The 18,058-nt window shown below is 48.6% G+C and overlaps 1 protein-coding gene across 3 annotated transcripts in view; it reads right to left on the reverse strand.

The window, feature by feature from the left end:
- The window catches only part of LOC310787951 (myosin-10-like), a gene marked incomplete at its 5' end in the record, with an annotated part of 94,619 nt that overhangs the window by 39,811 nt on the left and 36,750 nt on the right, over nt 1–18,058 (reverse strand). For all 3 annotated transcript variants that reach the window (XM_083649397.1, XM_083649396.1, XM_083649395.1), the window contains one exon: nt 2,799–2,826. In XM_083649397.1, the coding sequence (XP_083505523.1) occupies nt 2,799–2,826 (28 nt within the window). The remainder of the gene's footprint in view (nt 1–2,798; nt 2,827–18,058) is intronic.

Below are 18,058 nucleotides of genomic sequence, written 5' to 3' on the forward strand. Positions count from 1 at the left end.
AGCTGTGTGCAGGCAGAGCCATCCACAGCTCCCACAGTCAGGTCCCAGAACCCAGAACCCAGAACCCAGAACGCAGAACCCAGCCCGGGGGCCAACCCAGAGAGCAGGCCAGCCGGGCCACAGCCAGCTAGCTACATGCCGGTGGCTTTAGTCTAGCTGGCTATTAGCTCCGCGCTGCACATAGAACGCTGCTGTTTTAGAGCTGGATGGGCGCGTCCTCTCCTCCTCGCACACACACTCGATCCAGCCTGAGCGATATATAGGTCGAGACAGATACACTCGGCCCAGTTTAGCCTGATGTCTTCATGGTTCTCTATAGGAGCGGGGCAGCAAGGCGGTGCAGCATTTCTCGCGGGAAGTGAACGTTCGCTACGTTCATCACATCTTACGGACAAGGTGTGAACACGGGGGGGTCAGGAGGTCAGCTACAGCGAGAGCTCTCACTTTTGGAACGGTCTCTCTCCGCCTGTCTCACCTCCTCTGTTGACCACTCTCTCTCAACCTGTCTCTCTCTCCGCCTGTCTCACCTCCTCTGTTGACCACACTCTCTCAACCTGTCTCTCTCTCTGCCTGTCTCACCTCCTCTGTTGACCACTCTCTCTCAACCTGTCTCTCTCTCTGCCTGTCTCACCTGCTCTGTTGACCACTCTCTCTCCGCCTGTCTCACCTCCTCTGTTGACCACTCTCTCTCAACCTGTCTCTCTCTCCGCCTGTCTCACCTCCTCTGTTGACCACTCTCTCTCAACCTGTCTCTCTCTCCGCCTGTCTCACCTCCTCTGTTGACCACTCTCTCTCAACCTGTCTCTCTCTCCGCCTGTCTCACCTCCTCTGTTGACCACTCTCTCTCAACCTGTCTCTCTCTCCGCCTGTCTCACCTCCTCTGTGGACCACTCTCTCTCAACCCGTCTCTCTCTCCGCCTGTCTCACCTCCTCTGTTGACCACTCTCTCTCAACCTGTCTCTCTCTCATGTCAGGGGGTCGGCTGTATGAGCCTGAACTCTGAAGTGAGAGATTCTACAAGTTCACAGCCTCACAGGCCGCTCCCTGTTGTGTTCTCAGAATATTAGCATAAATCATACATAATGCATACATACATAATCGTTAATTTGCAGTGGTGAGCGGTGTGTTTCTTTGTGCTCTCACTGACAGCACAATGTCACAGAAAATCAATACAGTACACAATACACCAATACATGACAGTATTGATGATTTTTTTGGTGAGTGTTTCTCTAGAATTCTTTAGGCTTGTTATGTATTTCTAACATGCAATTTTGTGTCTGGTGCTTTGTTTCGTTTACTTGTGATTCATTCATTTGTGAATGACTGTTGATGATCAGTTAGGTGTAGGTAGGCTCATTGTCTGTTAAGCTCTTTGAGACATGCCTTGTGATGTAGGGCTACAGTATACAAATAACTTGACTTGAAAAGAATAGCCTTTTACATGACATCATTTACCAGATGCTTTTATCCAAAGTGACTTAAAATAGTACATAGTACAGTAGTGCAATCAACTGTTTATCACAGTCTTCATCAGCTAACTTTTAAAATGGAACAAGTAGCATTTATTAATAGTTGAAGGACTTTTATTTTTTATTTTTTTTTGACAAGGGCGGTTAGTACAAGAAGGGTTCATTCCATTTAACTCCTTTATTATGGGGATCGCACTCAGAGGAATCATTGCTAAATCCATGCCACAGCAACCAACAGGGGGCGTAGTTTCCAGAATGAAGGACGGATTATGCAACAGGCTCTATTCAGTGGCAATGGCAAATCCAATCATTGAAAGAGCAGTGGCACTTAATTACCCTCTCTGCCACGAAGGACATAGGCAGGGCACCAAACCACACTTAGAACTCCCTCAGTACAGCTGCCGCAAAGCCCAGCGTCCACAAAGAGCTTTCTGAAAGCAGTCTTTAAGTGAAACACGGCCGGATGATAGGAGCTGGCCAACTGTCTCTTAACGTGAGAGGAGAGGACAAATAACAGCCTAGCTCAGAGGAGGAAAACCAGAGAGAGAGGCTTACATGTAATCCTCATAAAGTGGTGCTAGAATTTGTAATGAGCTCTAAATACGTATTAAGTGGTAATAAATCAAATAAGCTCTATTTAAGTCGTCTTCACTGTATGTGACATTACATCAACAACAACAACAACAACAACAACAACGCGTACCTGTACTTATGGTGGTAACATGAAACGGATTAAATATTTGGTCTACTAATGATGACTTCTACTGTGCCCAGTCATGTGCAAAGTTAAGAGTCTACCTCAGCAGAAGATATAGAATGGAGAGAATGAAGAAGCAGTGTTTTCCCTACCAATCTACAGGTCTGGCGGGCCCGCCAGACCAACTACGCCCCCGCCAGGCCAAAAAAAAAAAAAAAAAAATCCCCTCCAAATTTCAATAAACCTTTATGGCATATTATTACAATACAACAATACTAGTGTTGACAGTAATAGAAGATGCCAAATCATTCAAAACAATAAGCATTTTGCTTTTAGGAGCATCGTGCCAGCGTGCGTCCGCTGTTCCAAAATGTGTCAACGTGTGTCGTTGCCCGGCACATCCCCTAATACAACTGTTCGCATCGCATCCCATAATAGTATGATGATACTTGGGACGCCATTGCGAACATAGATGGGAACAGGTTAGCTAAAGGTTTATCGTCGCCAGCGAGGGGACCCCACCGTTGCGGTCGGGGTACGTTTCGAAATCCCTCCAGGCCTGAAAGTTTTTCTAGGGGAAACACTGAAAAGGATGGGTGAGAGAGGTGAGAGAGGTGCAGTGAAGTACTCACGTGCAGAGGATCGATTGGTCCTCACGATCTGTCAGGAGAAAACAGAAAAATAGAGTCAGCACCTTCGCCTCCTCTCCCACCACCCTACAATACAAGAACAAGAAGTAAACACAAATGCGCAAGTTTGGCTGGCATGCAAATTACAAGCGTTATGTTGAGCAAGAACGTACGCTAGGATCACTTCTAAATGAGTAGGACTGATATTGGACTGTCAGTAACCAGAAACACTACTCTAAAAACACTACAGTCACATCAATCGAGTGTGGTGGTGGTGGAGGAGAGAGTAGGATTTACACAGCCTACAGCCCATTCTTGAGTCTCCCAGTTCCCAGACTGCCTTGCAAAGCCATGCTGCTGTGCTATGGCCGTATACCAGCAGCACACAGAGACTAGTAAGCCAAGCTCATACACCTTTCATCACAGGAGAGGAGTTTAGACCGAGCTCCAGATGAGCGGATTAGCTATGCCCCACTGAAGTGAGCGACCTCTGACCTCTGAGGATCCTGCTGCGCACTACAAAGAACTACAAAGGCCAGAATCCAGAGGGAGCCGACCTGTTTATCAGCCAGCAGAAACTCCGGACTGCTCTGGCTTCATCACAATCAGAGCATGTCCTCATTTTGTATCCCTGCCGGTAAACAGCATCTAAGTCACATGGTCGGTTCACTTAGAGAGGATGGGTGGTGGAAGTCTGTACATTTGGCAGGCTTCACTTCCCCACACTGCCAGGCAAAGCATTTTAGGATCAGTCCAAGTCATAATAGAAAAGAACGAGACTGCTTTGTGTTCTTAGGAACGTTTGCCACGTTCCTTCCCTCTGCCAGCAGTGGTAATAAGTCCTTCCCAGACCACATTGAGGTAGAGTGGAACAGAGAACATCTCAGCAGTATGTTCAGAGTGACACGCGGTCGTTCCAAGCCTTCTCCGTTTCTTAGCCAAGGAGCTCGCGTAAAACCTAATGGAGTCTGACCTGAGAGAAGTCGTGCGTGGGCCTAATTGACAAACATGGATTTGATAGAACTGATAATGGAAATAATGTCGATTCTCAACAGAGCCACATCTCACCAGCTCTCTCTCTCTCTCTTTGCAACACAATATTCTGTTGATAGCAACTGCTGCCATCACTTCCATTCTTCAAATCACCTCCCAGCCTCCACCCACACCCAACTACAAGCGCCAAACCACACAACTGCTCACTGCACTCACTTTGTCCATATTTAACTAGAAACAAACTGCTCACTGCACTCACGTTGTCCATATTTAACTAGAAACTAACTGCTCACTGCACTCACTTTGTCCATATTTAACTAGAAACAAACTGCTCACTGCACTCACTCTGTCCATACTAGAAACAAGGGGCTAGCTCACATAGCTCCGTACATGAAGCCAATGTGGAAGTGTCTTAAACCTGCATTCTTTCTCACGGCCAGCAGGGGACGACTCCACTGGCTGCAAAAAGAAGTCTGGGAAACTACTTCTCACTTGATTTATGACCTCAGTAAAACACTTTCCTAATGAGTTTATGGTGTCTTCTTCAACACAGCACGATGTTCATTTTGTATATTATGGTCCCATTTAGAGTCAAATAGACAATAAATCAGACTAAGCTTTGGGGCGTGATTGACAGGTCGCCTGTGCAGTGATCACGGACCAATAGCAGGCGGCGCTGCGGCTCTGTGGGAAAAGCCCTGGTCTCACGCTAGCTGCTTCTGGCTCCAAATGACCAAGATGGCGACGGTCAAGATGCCAAACTCGAGGCTTCAAAACAGGAGTCCACAAATCAATGGGTGACATCATGGGTGGCTACGTTCATTATGTTTATAGTCTCTGGGTACAAAATCTGGCACAAAATCCTGGGCCCTGCACATCTGTGTGGGCCCCTTCCTCTCTTGATCCATGGCTCTCACGCAGCCTTTGACTTTTTTGAGGGCCCTCCACACATTGGGGCCCTGGGTAGTCAGTCCCACTCCCCCCCGTCCCCCCACGACACCCCTCTGCTGTTTGAGTGGAGCTGGAAACTCTCTGTCATTATATGAGAAAGAAAAGGCATTACCAGACCCTCGCTGCCACACCGCTCGCTATCTGGTTTCCATATACCACTTCATCGAGGAGATATTTCATCGCTTGGTTATGGGATCGAATCCTCTGAGACAATACAGTGGCTTTAATATATCATCATGAACAAAGTGATGGTAGGTCGAAATGCATTGAAAAGTATGCAGACACAGCATAGTGCGTGGGCACATGGGCACATACAAGGAGAGCAAAGTGAAATGTGACGGTGTCATTTGCAGTCGAGTCCCCCCCGCTGACCGTCGGTATTTGTGTACATTCCTGCGGCAGGAAGTCAGGAGATGTTTCATTTCCTGGCTGAGACAACATCTCGAAACACCTCCACATTCCTTAACTTAATAAAACTGTAAGGAATGGGGCCACCCCATGCCCAATGCGCACGCACGCACACACACACACACACACACACACACACACACACACACACACACACACACACACACACACACACACACACACACACACACACACACACACACACACACACACACACACACACACAACTGTCTGAATCCTCTCCAAATGACTGTGTCTCCCTACCATGTGTTCTGCATCAGCCTCACAACTGGAGGCTGCAGCAGTGAGGGGATGGGTACAGACTAGAGGCAGAGAGATGGACACATTACAATGTTTTTCTGGGCTCTGGATGTTGGGTAGTAATCAACAGCGAATATTCTCCATAGACAATTTCAACCTCTTCTGGGAATGGAGACATTTCTGGTGTTCCTCTCTGGCAAAACATTTCCTCGACATTCACTCGCTCCACTGCTACCTGCGTCCCCGGGGTCCTAGCGCCAGTCTCTACGCAAGTGCCTACATTTAGCAAAAAACAAACAAACAAACAAAACAATGAACGAATATGCAAATCCCAAAATAGAAAACGAAATACCTACCCAACGAACGAATATAATGGTTGAATATTGGGGTCCAGCCCTAGTGGATTTGGAGACATAACGAGACTAGGCTGGGAGTTACAGGGGAAGCCCAGTTCAGATGGTTCTCATGGCCAAGCAGAAATTGACATAATTCTCTTCAAACGTTTAATTCTCTGTCTGGTTCTTTCTTTCTTTCCCTGAGGTTTGAGTCAAGCTTGAAGACCATGGTTGGCCTGTGTCCAACAGAGAATAGTAGGTCTCATCCACTGTGTGTGTCTATGAGGAGTTGAGATGTTGCCTTGCCTTCTGCACCATGACAAATCGCCCAGACGGGCCAAATATTCCCTCCTGCACCCCGTGACCTCACACCTTCAGGGTGCACTGCTGCAGAGTCTTCTTTAAGGTGTCATCTTTCACCGTATAAACAACTCACACGTCAAGCCTCAGTGTGAACTGCCCTCAGGCACCAAGCCTCAGTGTGAACTGCCCTCAGGCACCAAGCCTCAGTGTGAACTGCCCTCACACGTCAAGCCTCAGTGTGAACTGCCCTCAGGCATCAAGCCTCAGTGTGAACTGCCCTCAGGCATCAAGCCTCAGTGTGAACAGCCCTCAGGCGTCAAGCCTCAGTGTGAACTGCCCTCAGGCGTCAAGCCTCAGTGTGAACTGCCCTCAGGCATCAAGCCTCAGTGTGAACTGCCCTCAGGCATCAAGCCTCAGTGTGAACTGCCCTCAGGCATCAAGCCTCAGTGTGAACTGCCCTCACAGTCACACGTCAAGCCTCAGTGTGAACTGCCCTCATGCATCAAGCCTCAGTGTGAACTGCCCTCTTGCATCAAGCCTCAGTGTGAACTGCCCTCACACGTCAAGCCTCAGTGTGAACTGCCCTCACACGTCAAGCCTCAGTGTGAACTGCCCTCTTGCATCAAGCCTCAGTGTGAACTGCCCTCACACGTCAAGCCTCAGTGTGAACTGCCCTCACACGTCAAGCCTCAGTGTGAACTGCCCTCACACGTCAAGCCTCAGTGTGAACTGCCCTCATGCATCAAGCCTCAGTGTGAACTGCCCTCAGGCGTCAAGCCTCAGTGTGAACTGCCCTCAGGCGTCAAGCCTCAGTGTGAACAGCCCTCAGGCATCAAGCCTCAGTGTGAACTGCCCTCAGGCGTCAAGCCTCAGTGTGAACTGCCCTCATGCATCAAGCCTCAGTGTGAACTGCCCTCTTGCATCAAGCCTCAGTGTGAACTGCCCTCAGGCGTCAAGCCTCAGTGTGAACTGCCCTCAGGCATCAAGCCTCAGTGTGAACTGCCCTCAGGCGTCAAGCCTCAGTGTGAACTGCCCTCAGGCATCAAGCCTCAGTGTGAACTGCCCTCAGGCATCAAGCCTCAGTGTGAACTGCTCTCAGGCATCAAGCCTCAGTGTGAACTGCCCTCATGCATCAAGCCTCAGTGTGAACTGCCCTCAGGCATCAAGCCTCAGTGTGAACTGCCCTCAGACATCAAGCCTCAGTGTGAACTGCCCTCAGGCGTCAAGCCTCAGTGTGAACTGCTCTCAGGCATCAAGCCTCAGTGTGAACTGCCCTCAGGCATCAAGCCTCAGTGTGAACAGCCCTCAGGCATCAAGCCTCAGTGTGAACTGCCCTCAGACATCAAGCCTCAGTGTGAACAGCCCTCAGGCATCAAGCCTCAGTGTGAACTGCCCTCAGGCATCAAGCCTCAGTGTGAACAGCCCTCAGGCATCAAGCCTCAGTGTGAACTGCCCTCAGACATCAAGCCTCAGTGTGAACAGCCCTCAGGCGTCAAGCCTCAGTGTGAACTGCCCTCATGCATCAAGCCTCAGTGTGAACTGCTCTCAGACATCAAGCCTCAGTGTGAACTGCCCTCAGGCGTCAAGCCTCAGTGTGAACTGCCCTCAGGCATCAAGCCTCAGTGTGAACAGCCCTCAGGCATCAAGCCTCAGTGTGAACTGCCCTCAGACATCAAGCCTCAGTGTGAACAGCCCTCAGGCATCAAGCCTCAGTGTGAACTGCCCTCAGGCATCAAGCCTCAGTGTGAACTGCCCTCAGACATCAAGCCTCAGTGTGAACTGCCCTCAGGCATCAAGCCTCAGTGTGAACAGCCCTCAGGCATCAAGCCTCAGTGTGAACTGCTCTCAGGCATCAAGCCTCAGTGTGAACTGCCCTCAGGCATCAAGCCTCAGTGTGAACTGCCCTCAGGCATCAAGCCTCAGTGTGAACTGCCCTCAGGCACCAAGCCTCAGTGTGAACAGCCCTCAGGCATCAAGCCTCAGTGTGAACTGCTCTCAGGCATCAAGCCTCAGTGTGAACTGCCCTCAGGCATCAAGCCTCAGTGTGAACAGCCCTCAGGCATCAAGCCTCAGTGTGAACTGCCCTCAGGCATCAAGCCTCAGTGTGAACTGCCCTCAGGCATCAAGCCTCAGTGTGAACTGCCCTCAGGCATCAAGCCTCAGTGTGAACTGCTCTCAGGCATCAAGCCTCAGTGTGAACTGCCCTCAGGCATCAAGCCTCAGTGTGAACTGCCCTCAGGCATCAAGCCTCAGTGTGAACTGCCCTCAAGCATCAAGCCTCAGTGTGAACTGCCCTCAGGCATCAAGCCTCAGTGTGAACAGCCCTCAGGCATCAAGCCTCAGTGTGAACAGCCCTCAGGCATCAAGCCTCAGTGTGAACTGCCCTCAGGCATCAAGCCTCAGTGTGAACAGCCCTCAGGCATCAAGCCTCAGTGTGAACTGCTCTCAGGCATCAAGCCTCAGTGTGAACTGCCCTCACACGTCAAGCCTCAGTGTGAACTGCCCTCAGGCATCAAGCCTCAGTGTGAACAGCCCTCAGGCATCAAGCCTCAGTGTGAACTGCCCTCAGGCATCAAGCCTCAGTGTGAACAGCCCTCAGGCATCAAGCCTCAGTGTGAACAGCCCTCAGGCATCAAGCCTCAGTGTGAACTGCCCTCAGGCGTCAAGCCTCAGTGTGAACTGCCCTCAGGCACCAAGCCTCAGTGTGAACTGCCCTCAGGCATCAAGCCTCAGTGTGAACTGCCCTCAGGCATCAAGCCTCAGTGTGAACAGCCCTCAGGCATCAAGCCTCAGTGTGAACTGCCCTCAGGCATCAAGCCTCAGTGTGAACAGCCCTCAGGCATCAAGCCTCAGTGTGAACAGCCCTCAGGCATCAAGCCTCAGTGTGAACTGCCCTCAGGCATCAAGCCTCAGTGTGAACTGCCCTCAGGCATCAAGCCTCAGTGTGAACTGCCCTCAGGCATCAAGCCTCAGTGTGAACTGCCCTCAGGCGTCAAGCCTCAGTGTGAACTGCCCTCAGGCATCAAGCCTCAGTGTGAACTGCCCTCAGGCATCAAGCCTCAGTGTGAACAGCCCTCAGGCGTCAAGCCTCAGTGTGAACTGCCCTCAGGCATCAAGCCTCAGTGTGAACTGCCCTCAGGCATCAAGCCTCAGTGTGAACTGCCCTCAGGCATCAAGCCTCAGTGTGAACAGCATGGCAGCATAGTTTGAGACATGGATCAAGGTTAATTATTGTTACAGCACTGAGAATGTTTATAATGAAAACTAGCAGGCTTCACAGAAGCTCATAGACAGCAAAAAGAGAGGCTTGAACGTGTGAACACTTCTCAACTGTGCTGTGTTACTGTTAAATAAAAAAGATATACAGTATATATATATATTTAGAACACGGCTCTCTTGAATACTCGATTCTGATTGGTCAATCAACAAGATTCACCGGTCATTATTTCTCGACAACCGACCGCTGCTCTGCCACACCTGGATTAATCAGTTGATAAGAGCATTTTGTCTGCAGACACTACTAATTAGGCCAACCAGTTGCAGCTGTGGTGTCTTGTGTGCGAATTACGAATGAAACCACTTTGTCGTTGAAAACGCTATTAAAAAATCAATTTGAATAATTATTTTTGTCAGATTACTGAAATAATTTAGTTGTAGGCCGTGTTCTAAGCGGGATAATGTATAGTGAGCCGGTGATTACTGGAAATAATGACCTTCAGGTGAATGATTAAGCCCTCCGCTGCGCGTCGGGCTCAATCAATCACCTGCCGGTCATTATTTCGCCAGTAATCACCGGCTCACAATACATTATCCCTTACATATATATATATATATATATATATATATATATATATATATATATATATATATATATATATATATATATATATATTTCAAAAGAACTTCAATTTTGGGGTGCCAGGGTGGTGTAGCGGGCTATTCACTCGCCTACCAACATGAGGGCTGCAGGTTCGCGCCCCTGTTGTTACCACCGGCATGGTCGGGCATCCCTACAGACACAATTGGCCGTGTCTGTGGGTGGGAACAAGGGTATGTGTCCTGTCGCTGCTAGCGCCTCCTCTGGTCGGTCAGGGCGCCTGTTCAGCATCCACTCCACATGTAGCAGGAGGCCTGTGAGAGTCTACACCCTCCTCCAATCGGCAGAGGGGGTGGAGCAAAGACCGGGACCCCTTAGACAGGGAAATTGGCTAAGTACAATTGGGGGGACAGGGGGGACTTCTATTCTTATCCAAAATATATAAATTCATGCTCTTTCAATGACCCATGTGTCTATTTTCAAAAACTTTCAAGGCCTTGATTCCACCCCTCTCAAATTCACAAACTTTCAAGGATTTCAAGGATGTGATGTCACTGACAAGGTGCTTTCTTTCTTTTCTCCCTCCAGAGAGAGAGCATCTGTATGCTCCTCTTGTCAGAAAATGATAAATGCATGTGGAGCAGACAAGCTTTACACACACAAACAAACACATGTATTACAAACACACACACACACACACACACACACACACACACACACACACACACACACACACACACACATAAACACACGTGTACACACACACAAACCCACATGCATAAACAAGTACACACGCACAAACGCATGTACACACCAGCGTCAGATGAGAGTATAATGTAACAGTGTGGGGGTGATGAATGAGCTGCTTACGATGATGATGAGGCAGCTTTCAAACTCAGGTCAAAGTCTGATTACTCTTCCTCCGTGTGTGTGTGTGTGTGTGTGTGCGTCTGTGTGTATTTCACTACACAAGCGTCTACATAAGCCCGATGCTTATCAGATCCACCTAATGTTGATTTTCACAAGACCTTGTCCCTCTGATCCCTCCGGGCTGAAGCGTAACCTAACATGATTGTGAACATGCTCACAACACACCAGCGTTGCCCCATGACATCACTGACTTCCTCATGTGGACCCAATTAGCATCTGATTGCAATTTCCACTGGATCCAGTTTGCTGCTATCTATCACAGCTTGAAAATATTCATTCCAAAAATGGGACATCCACACATGGCACCTTATCTATAATACACTGTATGGCATGGAAGCATCAATACAAAAATCTGAGCATTTTATAAGATATAATCATCTGTAATTTTGATATAATCAGCTATGAACATGAGGTAACCTATTATTTAAAGCACTTCAGAAATAAATGCTTATTTTGCTATTTAATAATTGGTGATATTTTCATGTCCATTTTGCTAGTCTCTCTATCACCAATTTATACAATAATAATCATTGCACCTCATGAAATGTTTACATTTGCAACACAGCAGTTTGTTTGGAATAAATAGGAGAAGAACTGCATAGTTAGCATAGCAGTGATAGCCACCCCAAGGCTGAAAAGACAACTCAAAATCAAAGAAAACTCCTGAACAACCCTGCACCAATCCTTCAGAGCAATTTTACAGAGACTCGCATGCCTGAGCCTATCTTTATAATAAAGAATAATTTCATGGTCAGTTTGTGAGTTAACGCTGACCTCAGCAGCAGCATGGAGTTGATGGACTTGTGAAGGTTGGAGTGTGTGTGAGAGGAGAGTGACTGTGTGTGTGTGTGTGTGTGTGTGTGTGCGTGCCTGCCTGCCCGTGCGTGTGTGTGCGTGCGTGCGTGTGTGTGTGTGTGTGTGTGCGTGCGTGTGTGTCTGTGTGACTCATCTGTCTGTCTGTGGAGAAGTGACTGACCTCTAGGTCACCAGTCAGTTCTGACTGATGGGAAGGGAATGGCACAGGCATGTCATGACGTTTGTACCATAGACTGTATAAAAACAATGGACATAGCCACTGTGATGTCACCCATTGACTCTATTTTGAAGCCTTGAGTTTGACATTTTGACCGTCGCCAGACAGAGCCGCCTGCTATTGGTCAGTGATCGGCGAGCTGCCCCATCACCAGACAGGCGACCTGTCAATCAGTTGTCATGAACGGTGAGCTTTTTTTTTTTCTTTTCTTTTTTCTATCAGGCTCTAAACATGTTTACTTCTGGTATAAAGTTGGGAATTTTAACATGGGGGTCTATGGGGAATGACTCCCTTTTGCAGCCAGCCTCAAGTGGCCATACGAGGAACTGCAGTCTTTGGTACTTCCGCATTGGCTTCATCTGTCCAAGACGGAGGTTGCTGCTTGGTTTGTACCAGCAAACGCAAAGGTCAGCAGCATGCGTGCGTGCGTGCGCGCGCACACACACACACACACACACACACACACACACACACACACACACACACATACACACACTGGACCTTAATTCTCTGTACATCAGACCTCTATTTCCACTACTTATCTGTGCTGCCCTCTTCATACAGATTCACTTGACCTCACCCTGGTCTGCCTGCATCCCTCTCCTCTCCATCTGACCCTCATCATCTCTCTCTGCCATGTCCTCCTCCTCCTCCTGTAAGGCCAGCTGACCCGTATCATCTCTCTCTGCCATGTCCTCCTCCTCCTGTAAGGCCAGCTGACCCGTATCATCTCTCTCTGCCATGTCCTCCTCCTCCTGTAAGGCCAGCTGAAATGAGCTGGATATCCACTTGACTCTGCAGAACCTGAGGGCAGTTTTGTAAAAGGTGTTTTTCTGCAGTGGGACATGAAGGGAACAGTCAGGATATCAAGACAAGTGCGGCTGCTCTGTAATGCACATCACAGCCAGGATGCCTTATGATACAGTACAAGCCACCGTTATTCACACGTTCTTTTGCAATATTACATTTATGTTTAAAAAATAAAAAAATAAATGCCTGATATGATATAGCTCCTATGCCCAATTTGGTACATTTTGGATTTGGCCCAATGACAAAAAATGATGCTGAGTGTTCGTGAATTCTCACATCTCTTGATCAGTTTGGTAATAAGAAAGTAGGGATTTTCCTCATCTAGTAACCAAACTTTCCCATATTTGAATTGCTTAACAAGACTATGCGTCCGTCCGTCCATTCGTCCGTCCCTCCGTCCCTCTGTCTCCATCCATCTGGTCCATGCTGCCACCCTGGCCCTCCCCCGTCCTTGGCAGCTGCTGCTTCCTAGGTCACCACGGCAACTAACTACCTGCTCATATTGACCCGCTGCCATGCTGACTGGGCGTAGGTGGAGCGACCAAACTGAACAAGTTCTTCCCTTCCAATGGCTCATTATCACCCCACTAAATCTTGTCTCTGCATGTGTCCCTCTCTCTGCCTGGTGCTCTCATTTCCTCTTCACGGGTGTCACACAGCCAGGAGATTTACTCAGGCAGGACGTGAAGGAGCAAAGAGTGGGACCTTTATTCTCGCAGAAATCTCTTTTCTACACCGACAGGCGCGCTTAACTCCATCACCTCATCCGAAGTTCCAGCGTAAAGTCGTTATTTCCTCCCAATCAACTCGCGGCCGACCATTTGGGCGAATGTGAACGGGAGATGGAAGAGATCCCGTTGGTCCGTTGATTCCTCAGGTTTGTGGGGCTGGAGGAGCACAGCTCAGTCTCTGTTTGAATCATACGAGCTGAGAACCAATCTGTCTGACAGCACAGGAAACGACGGCTTCCAGTCCAATCAATATGTGTTGCGGTGCCATGCCAGCGCTCACTGAAGGCTGAGCACGCATCACTGCTGATCCCCGCTGCAGACGCAGAGCGGGCCGGGCAGCTCCAAAGAGATTGTTTGCAATTGATGTCACGGCGTCGACTTGCAGCCACTCTGCAGTCACACATCTCGTCTGCGTGACGTTTTTTCCAGCGTTCTCCTGAAATGAAAACATAGGAGCAAAGAAAAGAAAAGCTATCTGTGGGGGGAAAAGGTCCATACTTTAAATCTACTGTACCTTGAAATTGCTCACTTTATTTTCCAGGTCTGGAGGTAGCGTGGATTTATTTATTTTGCGGCGACACAACAGGATGCTGAAATAGCAACACTGGAAAGCTGCTGAGCCAGTTGGGAAATGCAAAAGAGCTGGAGTGAGAGGAATGCATCTGAATTATGATCAAGCTTTTCTTCTGTGGCATTATGGGCAGAAAGATTTGTTAGCATGCCGTTGGCCCGTACATCAATATCTCCTATTGAGTGTATAACATCCTATTAAGGAAGAAATAGAAAGGGTGAAGAATATCGGCTTCGACGTTGGATATCGTAATATGGTGATATGGCATACGTTGTCTTTTCCTGGTTTTAAAGGCTGCATTACAGTGAAGTGATGTCATTTACCACCAGACTGTTTGCTGTTCTATTATTTACCTTTACCCACTTAAGTCATTATATGCACGTTACTGATGATTCATGGTGATCATTAAAAATCTCATAGTGTCAATATTTTGTGAAAACAGCAACAGTCAGGGAAGGAAAGGCTGTCTTTGTATTTTATGTGGATCAGTCTTGTTTTAATTAAAGTTCTTGTGACAGCTCGCATGTGGCTTTGACGTACAACTCAACAATTAGCCCACTGCAAAGCAAATACAGAGATATCATGCGTATCACCATTCAGCCTAAAAGTGCAGAGATATGATTTTTGGTCCTTATCGCCCAGCCCTAGGTGAAGCTATCAAACGTATTCTATTTTTGTCCTCTACGCACGCACGCGCGCGCACGCACACACACACACACACACACACACACACACACACACACACACACACACACACACACACACACACACACACACACACACACACACACACACACACACACACACACACACACACACACACACACACACACACACACACACACACACACACACACACACACACACACACACACACACAGAGTCTGGCAGTAGCCGTCCTGTAGGGAAAATGAGGAGTGAATTAACCAAAATGAGGTAATGAGGTAATAATGACATGTACTTTGTGGACTGGAATTAATCAAAACGAGGGCATGATGAGGTCTATCTCGTGGGCACGCAGTAGTACCAAATACTCTTGACACACACACACACACACACACACACACACACACACACACACACACACACACACACACACACACACACACACACACACACACACACACGGCGGGGTTCCCTTTGCCACTAATAATTTATCCCCCACACGGATTAAACAACCCCTCATTCCTCACATACCAGAGTGTTCCTCGTCTCGCTCCTCGTCCACAGAGACCCCGGTTGTTACCGTAACCCCCCTATTAACGACCTCAATTAACCTTTGGCAGCCTCAACCCCCCCCCCCCCCCCCCCCCCCTCCTCTCCCGGTGCACAATAACTCATACATGCAATCGACCCCCCTTCTCCACAAGCTCTCACCCCAAGTTCCCGGTTCTCTATAGCTGCACTTATTGTCAGTGAACTTTATAGTCTTCTGTCAATATGATGCATTGGACTCTCCCTCTGCACCGTATGGAAGCTGCTGTTGTCCTTGTATCGTGTGTCAGGAATCAGGATGTACTTGTTTGTGCCGTTTGTCTTCTTGAAGTACCTCATGTCAACCCCGCTGTTCAGTGATCATCCTACTGCTTTAACCTACCCGTCAAAACGGGTTATAAGTTGAACTTGTGGGACGTCCCGGCATGACAAGTCAATGAGCCAGAGTCTCAGGGTGGAACTAAAAATGTCTTATTTGGGTTCCAGGGCTGAAAAGGTTTAAGGATCCCAAACCACAGTCTAAAAAACACTCTCCGCTCCCCCAAAACCAGCGCTGAAAGCAAAGCTGGCTCTCCCAAGCCTTTCTTAGCACCATGGATCGTAATCAGGTCCATTTATTGTCACTGACCCGCGGCGATCTCACTGCTAAAGATGCTGTTGTGAAAAACCAGAGCAGAATGTCAATGTCACTCCAAGGCAAGGCCAATTCCAACCCACAACTTCCACTCCTATTACCAACTGCTGTTCATTCATACAGATAGCACTATTAGCTAATTTCAACTGCATTGTACTGCAGAGTATCGCCTCTGCTCTACTCGCCTCTACTCTCTTTTGATAGTACCTGTTGGTTTTGCACTGCAAATAGTACCCCCTAAATGTGCCCACCCCCCCACAACTGGTCGTCATAGCGACACGACATGAAATTGCCGTGCTGTGGAAATCGTCGTGGGCACAGCAAGGACACGGAGATGAGCCTCAGAGGCTCCCTTTCATAGAGACCCCACTTTAACTGCTTATGAAATACTGATGCCTCTATAGAACCGACATCAGCAAGTGAGACCATCAGCGAGAAGATTGGCTATTTCCTGTGCGCAGCTCGTGGCAGCGGTTCAGGCCGAGCCTTTCATTTCTCTCCAAATAACTGAAACTCCATCTTTTTGGCACTGCCTCAGCCCTGCTCAGCCTGCTTTTGGTACTGCCTCAGTCCTGCTCAGCCTGCTTTTGGTACTGCCTCAGCCCTGCTCAGCCTGCTTTTGGTACTGCCTCAGCCCTGCTCAGCCTGCTTTTGGTACTGCCTCAGTCCTGCTCAGCCTGCTTTTGGTACTGCCTCAGCCCTGCTCAGCCTGCTTTTGGTACCGCCTCAGGCCTGCTCAGCCTGCTTTTGGTACTGCCTCAGCCCTGCTCAGCCTGCTTTTGGTACCGCCTCAGCCCTGCTCAGCCTGCTTTTGGTACTGCCTCAACCCTGCTCAGCCTGCTTTTGGTACTGCCTCAACCCTGCTCAGCCTGCTTTTGGTACTGCCTCAACCCTGCTCAGCCTGCTTTTGCTACCGCCTCAGGCCTGCTCAGCCTGCTTTTGCTACCGCCTCAGCCCTGCTCAGCCTGCTTTTGCTACCGCCTCAGCCCTGCTCAGCCTGCTTTTGCTACCGCCTCAGCCCTGCTCAGCCTGCTTTTGCTACCGCCTCAGCCCTGCTCAGCCTGCTTTTGGTACCGCCTCAGGCCTGTTCAGCCTGCTTTTGCTACCGCCTCAGGCCTGCTCAGCCTGCTTTTGGTACCGTCTCAGCCCTGCTCAGCCTGCTTTTGCTACCGCCTCAGGCCTGCTCAGCCTGCTTTTGCTACCGCCTCAGCCCTGCTCAGCCTGCTTTTGCTACTGCCTCAGCCCTGTTCAGCCTGCTTTTGCTACCGCCTCAGCCCTGCTCAGCCTGCTTTTGGTACCGCCTCAGGCCTGTTCAGCCTGCTTTTGCTACCGCCTCAGGCCTGCTCAGCCTGCTTTTGGTACTGCCTCAGCCCTGCTCAGCCTGCTTGGAACCAGGACGAAGATGGTGGTACTAAAGAAGTAGTGCCTCAGCTCGGCACTTGCCCAGTGGAAAACCAAAATGCCGAGTTGAAATCGAGCACAAATGTAATACTTTAGATATGAAGATTTAAAGCAGGACTAAACCCCAAAAAACTTTTTGTCAGCTTTTAACCAATATATATGGCTTTTGGGGTGGTATGTGAAGGATTCTGGTCAAAATCTCCAGATTTGAGACCAATCTGTTACAATTTTACAAACCCGTATCATTTCAGCAGCATGAGTGCCCTCTATGGGTCCAACCCTGCTTTTTTTTGTGCCCTCAAATGAATGGCCGATTTGGTACATCATTACATCACGGTGGTATTTGTGCGTGCCCCACTCATGTGAAAAATGTTTTTTCCCCATGTGCCCTTTAAGAGCAATGCATCATGTGTAATCGCCTACTGTGGCTAATGTTAGCGGTTAGCTAGTTATGTTACATGGCAGTAAAACGCCACTGAATGACCAAATTGATATAACTTTTAACCATTTCGAGTAACGCTGTTTCCATACGGATCACCAGCGTCGATGATTTGATTCGACAGTTCTGGGCGTTGGCGTTGGCCAATCCTGCCGTGTTCCACCCCGAAATCGATTGTGTTCTGGCGCAAAGCGAGTGGGTTCCAGGACGAAACAGGCTTGAGCCAACTACGTTATCTTTAGAGCAGCGCAGTAAATACAATATTCCTGGATTGCGAGTTTAACTAAACAGTTACATGTCCTCTGCATTCTACAACAAATAAAGACATTACAATTTGTTTTATTTTGTATCTTACATACTTATTGGCCAAGTTATGATAGTTTATTCTGCCAGGGTACAGAAGGGAGTATAGGCGGCCATCTTGCCTGCAG

This window comes from Poromitra crassiceps, assembly GCF_964638095.1.
Source record: "Poromitra crassiceps genome assembly, chromosome: 13".
Taxonomy (NCBI): domain Eukaryota; kingdom Metazoa; phylum Chordata; class Actinopteri; order Beryciformes; family Melamphaidae; genus Poromitra; species Poromitra crassiceps.